The sequence below is a fragment of the Opisthorchis viverrini genome, assembly GCF_000715545.1.
Source record: "Opisthorchis viverrini unplaced genomic scaffold opera_v5_143, whole genome shotgun sequence".
NCBI lineage: Eukaryota > Metazoa > Platyhelminthes > Trematoda > Opisthorchiida > Opisthorchiidae > Opisthorchis > Opisthorchis viverrini.
The window spans coordinates 307236-315952 of record NW_008751799.1 but is presented as its reverse complement, the minus strand read 5'-3'; the positions used below and the strand labels follow the sequence as shown (position 1 = coordinate 315952).

The following is an 8717-nucleotide window of genomic DNA, read 5'->3' as shown; positions in this document are numbered from 1 at the left end:
AAAGCACTCAGCCGAATACATATATATATATATATATATATATGCACAGCTCTTTTGCAAAGCTAACATGGACGCTAAACAACGCAATTTGATAACAGATTACTCACGAATTAAGGTAGCGAATAAATCTTGTTTTCTGTCACCAGTTCCCTTAGCTCATATTTCAAATTTATATGACAATAAACGGATATCAAGTGTAGCTCAATCGGGCTTCGTAGGAGCATGTGCAAAAAATAAACAAGTAAACAATAGCTGTCTCAAAAGAATAGGTAGTAGTATTGTAACAAAGAATTGTTGACCATTGATATTTGGCTACGCTGCATAAAATTTATAATATCGGATGTGGGTCGTCTTTCCGCCAAAAGTAGTGATTTAATCAATTTTGGAGTCCTCATAATTATTAGCTTGCACTATTTTCCAAAAATGAAGATTGATAGCTTCTCTTTTATTCTCAATGGTTCTTTGGAACTCACCGTGTGGAGAGAATCACACTTTTTTATGGGCGAGACTCTAGGTATCGGAGATCTGAATGTCAGTCAGGGTTTTCAAACAATCAACATGGCTAACTACATGGCAATCCAATCGTTTGTTACGCTTGTAGTAACAATCAACGAAGGAGAATTTGTTTAACGACGTTCCTGAAAATTTTTAGTTTTTCAACTATGTATACATGATTTGAACGAAAAGATGTTTCTTGGGATAGTCGAGCATCACCGACCACCCACCTACTCAGAGCTCCTGTAACCAGACGATTGCTCCACGCCACATTTTCGCACTTAAAACTGGCACGTGATTTGCTACGCATTTGCCTGACCTGAATGTGCCTGTCACATGCAACAATGAGCTTCACACACACAAACACGGGAAAATGACTTCTTTCAAATGCCCGAAGGGTGTTGGCGTAAACGGATATAAGTTGTTAAAAAAACCTTGACCGTGTGAAGTACAAGTGCATACCGTAAAGACAAGTCGGCCACTGAAGCACTCTGAGACTCTGTCCCCTCAAAACAATTTATGTTGTCTATCTATCTCCGCTATCCCAAGTGAAAAACTTAAGTTACTCCCAAAGCTTTCTTGAGATTTCTATTGGAGACCACCGAGTGAAAATTTCTATGTTCAAAGGCGATGTCCTTTGAAGTGAATAGGGTAGGCTTGCTTTGAAATCAACTCGGTGATAAACCAAATGTAAGCAGGTTTGTTGCCGTGGTCCTCACAAGCCTGTCAGTTAAATGACCCACGAAACATTTACTATCCACGAGAACATAACTTTACGTTTTTTTCCTTTGCACTCACGAAATCGCGCAGTGATTTGGCTGGTTGACAGCCACAAAGACTTTTGAAAGGCCTAAAGAAAGTGGGAAAATGATCTAAATCACGAAAGGTTACTCTTTACTTTTTTCTCTTAAAGTACAGTGTGGAAAAGATAAGGGATTTAGCTGCAGGCGAAGTTCGGTGAAAGAAGGCAGTTAGAAGTTTAAAGTGCCGTCATTTTAAATGAAACGCTTGGCCTTCAAGCTTGGCTTCCATAGCTTTGCTGGTCCATTGCTTTCTTGGAATATATTAGTAATATGTGGATTTGAACTAGCAGAAACTTTCTTGCAGATGTGCTTCCCTTATAAGGTTTCATATCCTTCTTCTACACACACCCTTTAACCTCCGTCCATTATCTTAAGAACAGATCTTTGAATCCCCGTTTTATCCGTATTGCATCAAAGCCAAACTAGTCTTGGTGTTCTCAGTAAATAAAAGTTGCGTGGGGGGAACTATTGCCTTCTCACACCCCTCAGGGTATAGTAGAAGCATTCAGTAGGCGTACCTACCAACGTTCGATGGGACTTAATGGGATTCAGTGTCATTACTCGGCATACAGAGTTCAGAATGCTCAAACGCAAACCCGCTATTGGTACGAATTTACTTAGATTTTTCAGTCACTCAGGATTTTCTGTGTTATCCCTATACTGACAACCACAAAAAAGGTTTTTCACTCTTCAGTCGTTTGATTTTTCAAAATGCCTTTTGGTCTTGACGAGTAAAACTCTGGTTCATTGCCGCACCGTACAGTTTACAGTTTGCTCACGCATAGGTGAGCGAAAATCTTCTGACTTATAATCCACAACTTAGCCCTCCTTTTCTTGGTTTATGACTCATTTTGAACTATCTAACACCTGCGCCCTTCTGACCTGGTGTGCTATCTACATGGCATTTCACCGGACGCTGAGAGCATCAATAAAGTTTCACAGGACTACTGTAATAAGAACAGAAGGACTCCACTGTGACACGGATACGGTCTTATATTAGAAGGACGATCTTGACACTCAACTAAGAGGCAACTTTTAAGGAGCACTGTTGGAAGAATACACATTTGATTCTGATGAAAAGAATGACGTGTGTAAAACATTCAACTGTGAGAGATGATAGCCACTTTGGAGGCTCAAGTGTGAAGACTCAAGCAGGAGTACGTAAACCCGAAGTCCGCAACTTCACTTGGGACACTCAGAGCAAATATGCTGGATAGATGAACTGTTTTGTCCAAAAGAAACAGACTGAAGTAAGTACATAAGAACAGCCCCATGGATTCCATAAGAGTGGATCTAGCTTACTGGATATCGCAATCTTGTTAAAGAAGCGATAACTTTAGTTTCCTATTTTTTGAGGGGTGAACAACTAAAATGTAATAGTCTTCCACTGGAATAGTGACCAGAAAAAGGGGTGAAATGTATTCGTTTTTATAGGTCATGTTTTGACCCTTTGTCTACGCAGCTCAGATGCTCTTTTAACCTCTGGCATGTCTATGGTCGAACGTGACCTCGAGGGATGAGCCCAAATGCAACTGCACACGGTACTTTTTCGTCAGAATACATTGGGTCCCAAAGAACCACTAAAGGTTACACGAAATAAAAAAGTACAAGGAAACCGGATGGAAATTATTTCAAAAGCTGATAGTTTGTGACAAATTTCTCATAAATGCAGCTATGCTGGATGCAGTGAGAAAGCCAACACAGTGCTGCTGATTCAGCAATGACCCACTGAAATTCTTGGAGTTTCATTGAAAGGATTAATCATCATATTTCGATGAGCCTCGCAACAACTTTTGTGTGTAAATGCAATTTATTTCTATTTATGGATCCAGACTAACTATATCTCAGTTACAAAAGACATTTTTGCCCTTCACGACAGGTTCATATGTGCTATACCGCGACTATCCGCAGTCATAAATCTTCCTGAAATCTCAGATAACTACAGATTTATACATGATTTTTCACGATAAACTCTTCAATAACAAAAAGCCGATACAGTTTTTTACCATCTTGCTGTCAGCAATAACGCTTTTGACCCTTATAAATAGGCTTCAATGTAACCACACTAGTGACTACTGTGGAATGATGCATTCATTCTGTAGCCAAACAGAGATCTGTGAAGGATTTCAACAAATACGCTCACTTGCATATCAATTTGGTTTTCACGGTAGACTCACAATCACAAACATCAACACCGTAAACGGTAGACTAGGTCGGGTTTCAGGTGAGTCTCACGTCAAAACCAAATTGATACGCAAATGTACGTAGTTTCCAAATTTTTTCTAATTTGGGATCAAGTGGAACATAAGATTGATGAAAACTCCGGGAGTGCGCCTACCTGATGAGACCCAAGAAGGCCAAAATCAGTCGTCAGTTGTCGAGGAATTTCCAGCAACCTTATAAGTAGTGTATTACACGTACAGCTATGAGAGATGTTCACTGATATCTGTATATCATGGTGTACGGACAAAATTATCCATACAAAGAACGTGAACTGAGCATTCAAGACTACCGTACAATTCCGCCACTTCGACTTCTTTAGCAGTGGTTCATCAACGAATCCGTACAGATGCAACAAATCTGGATTACCTCGCCAACTGTTTTCTGACACTTGTGTGGCACCACAAATTTGTCCATCTCAGTCTTAGCGCACTGTCTAAGACACTTGAAGCAAGCGTCTCTTCCAAGATTTGGCCTTGGAAAGTGCACAAAAATCATCACAGCTAGAAAAAATATTTTGATTATGACGTAGCGCAACAGAAAGGAGGGGATCCGATGCATAAAACTAGCGTTTGTAATACAAGTGATCAAAATCAGCATTAGGTTGCATTCGAGCACTTGATGAGGCAACTGTTCCCGGAGTTAGCATCGTTTTTATCTGTCCACGACTTCCTATCATTTTTGCTTTCGAAGCTTAGGACATCACATCAAACTATGAACAATGTAATACAGTAAGAGAAAGTTTGAAGAAAACTCGGTTGTCTTGATCGATTACTCATCACTCTGACAACAAGTTGGTTGGCATTGACAGAGCACAAAGTCGTGCACTAGTTTCGTTTTATCGGGGCTAATTAGGCAAGTGGACAGTCGGTTTTGGCTACAGTCGCGCTCTGTTGAACTTCAGACTATTGCCACACGGATTTCCTTCCATCGTTATAATACTTGGTTTATGATGTGCTACTTGCATCCCAAAAATACTGCGAAAATTAGAATAGCTTCTTGCATCGCGAGACCCTACGTTCAGAATTTAATGGATCCTTCAAAGTTTGTGTAATCCAGACGCTCCTTATGCAGATTATCCTCACACTGACCGATGGCTAACAACTGTATTACTGAAAATCCTATGTTGACCAGCTTTCCTACATTATGCAACGCAACTTTTTCTTCTGATATTTGGCAGATATTATTCCGGCTGAATCGACGGAATTTGTTCCATCAACAAGCGGTAAGTTGATGAAAACAAGCTAAAGAGAACCAAATAATAGCACGTAAACTGAAACGCGATACAAACTATCAAATACTGTACCATTCGATCTGAAGATAATGATCTCTCTCTCTCTAATGCCCTCTGTTTTTTTCCACTAGGACACTGAAGATTCAATTACTCTTGGAGGTCTTCCCACAGTTTTTGACATTGTCGTCACGGTACACTGGAATTTCTAACTCTATCCAAGATATATCTCATACACAAACGGTCCCTTGTCACGCTTATTAGTTTGCGGTAGAAACGCACAAGCGGCGGCAGCTAGGGGTTGACATAGACGATCAGCTATTTTGGCAACTGACCAAAAACTTACAGGAGAACCCTGCGACAATGAAACGTAAGGGATGAAAACGTCTCAATATATTTAAGTGGAAGTCAATTAACACCGAGTTCCTGGGCTCTATTTCATTTCACTTTTCCGTCTTATAAGTCATTGCAACAAATGCTGAATAGCATGGCAGGTGCACTGGGTTATCAATTAGCCGGACGCACATTGCCAGTATTGGGCAGACAGTGTTAGTAAGTCATCTGGTCACTGTGCCGAATGAGTAAAGGCTTTGCAGCTACATGGGTATATCTGTACCAACATTCGGTCTTTTTCCGTGTCGAAGATTTTTACCAGAAGATCAGTGAAGTTAGGCTAACCTGTCTGTAGGATTTATATATACTACAAGGAAGCATATATCTGCAGGGAATCACTGTTCGCCATATAAACCTGACGAGACTGATGGACCGAATCCATTTGAGTCCTCAACCGCTATCTGCAAAAACTTGCTTGATCAGCCTTTTAACGAGGTGTAATAGATTATGTTGCAACTTTTAAATAAGATTCTGCTTCTATTTCCTTGACTAGCGAGTTTCAAGCACCTAATCAGATTTAAAGTGTTGAAAGATAATTCGGTGAATGATTTCCTCGGGCCAGTTCGAGAGTCATCATGGTAAGGAGAAACTTCCCACCCGAGCAATGGGCCTTGACCAGAAAAAGTCGACAGCTTGGTGTCTGAGTGCGCAACAGGTTTCGCAGTAATCTTTCCGTTGTGAAACATTGCTTAGAACTATTTAAATGAGTAGAATTCTTTTAGAAACAACCCCTATTTGTTTGTCTGGAGTAATTTCCTTCACTCTACCTGTTCATAAAACTATCCTCGTTGATGAGATGAACCTCACGTACCTTACAAGATGAGCCTCATAATCTGTACATTACTTTTAAGTGTCGGCCTTGGAGACAATGTTCAATAATGGAGACGTTCGACCAATTACTTGTTCTAAAGAAGACTGTAAACCAACCTGTTTTCCTGATTGTGAACTTGTGACGGTCGCAACGCAAACAAGTAGCTGTGATGGTTCAATTCAGCTAACAGACTGAAATATTTCACGAATATTTTTCATAACGTGCTGTGAGACTCTAGAGGGATAAGTCGCTCTTTCCTCCAGAGATCCTCTTCTTTTACCAACAGAATAGAATAGATTATCCAGACCCTTCGTAGGAACTTGAATTTAGAATGACGCTTTGGAACTATTCCTTAGCTGTCGAAATCCATGTGCTCATTGCCAGAAAGGACGTTTGAACTCTACCCCTACTCTGACTAGGCAGCAACAGAGACTGACTGAGTATCTGTCACAAAAGAGCTATCACAGTATACAAAGTGCACAACCGTCTGAAATAAAAGACTCATGTACCGCCCTTGTTTCCTCCCGTCCGTAAGCTGTCCCACTATGCACCCAACATAGAAGGTGTGTTTCCTTCGGTCAGTCAAAGCAATAGATTTCAGCTAGCCTTCCACAACTATATAAACTCAATCAGGCAAGGATGAATTATGAACTCAGCTGCGCACTCATGATGCGCTAAAAGTATGCAGACCAGATCAACCACCAATGATGAAGACTCATCTATTCCGCATTAGCAACATTCTTAACATAAGCATGCTAAACCGCACGTTGACTACCCACGTTAGGAAAAACAAGGTGACAGTAAGTGGGTCATCGTTCGAGACGTTTGGCAAACCAGTAGCATCGCTGAATTGCTAATAAAATGGCCTCTTCATGGCCGATGATTCAACTGCGTCCTGCATGCCCCAAATTTGTCGTAACACTCTCGCTTCATATCAGATTTTCGACAGTTCCATTGCTTCCCTCATTGGCTATGGACTTACCGGAATAATGTCGCGAAAGTAAATTATACGCGAATTCTACCAATTTCGCAACCGCCTACGATTAAGCAAAGCTTCGCACGTGAATATCGTCATCAAAGTGGCTTGTCTACTCAGTGACGATAGCTCAGATATAATCATCGACTTTCTTTCAACGTAGGCACGAGGACTGTTGAGACAATGTCATTAATTATTCCTTGTCCTTTGTTCATGCTAAGGAAAACGATCATGTTTTCTAGCTACACTTCATTTTCACCGTTCATTTGGCACGCATTCACAGTAGGCTGGATGAGCTGTCGTTATCACTCGGAAATTTCGCGGATCCCTGATTGTTGAAAATTTTCAAATACACAGCTATGGAAGGCACATTTTAGTGCCAGAAAAGCTAGCTATTAAATGCAGAGGACAAAGAAGCTATTACAAGAGAGAGTTCTAATCGTGAAACCTGTATGTGAACGCAATCTTTATTGTGCTAAATCTTTTTGTAGAAGAGGAAGAAACCACCGAACCTCAGCAACCTCGAGTTTTGAGCGATGTTATAATTGATCAACTTGAAGTCGCTGGAGCCAACACTGGACAATACTGCGTGGAAACTACGTTAGATTATGGCTATGAAGGCGAAGAAGACAGCGTGACGGAAAGCAGTCGACCAGGTGCCAAACGACCCTCAGCAGCTTTTGAGTGAAACTAATTCTAGGGCAACGTTGTGTCAAACGAATGTATATTGTATTGTATCTACTTGTTTGTAACCTTGTTAAAAACACTTACTTAAACAATTAGGTCTTCCGCTATTTGGAAACACTTACAGAGGGGGCACGTTAAAAGTTATTATCTAGGTTAGGAGACTAGTAACCTCATCTCAAGCAAGTAGTTAATATTTTGGGCTCAGAACAACTAGAAGCAATTCATTCTACAAATGAATTATTTGTGTGTTAAAAAGTTGAGCAATACTGTACCTCGGTACTTCTGTCCGATCGTTGTTTGGAATAGCATTTAATGAGCATCTCACAAGACTCCCAGGGGATGATAATCTGCGGCCCTCCAATTGGTCGTCTAAAGGTAGACCTCTTGATCACAAATCGCCCCACGTAGGGTACACAATAGAATAAAAATCGACGTTTGATAAATAAGTGCATATAAAGTCATGTGATTTAGTGATCGCCTTTTAAACGACAAATCGGCCTTTCCGATTATCAGCGGGCTACTTGAAGTCCTCTCCGATTAGGAGTTTGAATCATTCAATGAAAATAGTGAGAACAGTGTCTCGTGGGTACCAATCTAGCCACCAGAAAACAAAACGGAGTTAGTCATAAGAAAATAAATCTGGTGGGTTAACCGACCAGTCAAACAGACGCAGCCTGTTAAACGCATAGAGAGAGCTTTGCTCGATTTATTCCAGTAGTATCAGAAAACCAGTGGAAATATAGATCACAACAGAAATTGAGCGGCAAATGATGAATTGAAATGGGTAAAATGGATTTTTGGCCATAAGATACTTGGCTATTGAAGAACATGGTGAATTTTTGTCTGCAAGTTGGTGAGGTATTTAGCGAGAGACAACATAGGACCAACAGGAATACGCGCTTTCTCTTTCTAATGATTAACACCCATTTCTTCCATTTCATTTCCGTAGTTCGGCTACCTTTGAGAGCAATGGGAACTCTGGAGTTCGCTCAAGAGCATGTAGTCCTGCCACAATGTGCCCGTTTAAGGCAAGCATCGCATTACTATTATTCTCGTGTCGCCCACTTTGTCGCCCACTTTTTCAATACAGAGTCAGTTTCT

The 8717-nt window shown here is 40.7% G+C and overlaps 1 protein-coding gene across 1 annotated transcript in view; it reads left to right on the top strand.

Annotated features, from left to right (window-relative positions):
- Positions 1-7630, top strand: part of T265_14103 (hypothetical protein) — a gene marked incomplete at both ends in the record, with an annotated part of 29998 nt that extends 22368 nt beyond the window's left edge. The window contains 2 exons of the mRNA XM_009172051.1: positions 4699-4743; positions 7421-7630. Coding sequence (XP_009170315.1) covers positions 4699-4743; positions 7421-7617 — 242 coding nt within the window. The remainder of the gene's footprint in view (positions 1-4698; positions 4744-7420) is intronic.
- Positions 7631-8717: the final 1087 nt, after the last annotated feature.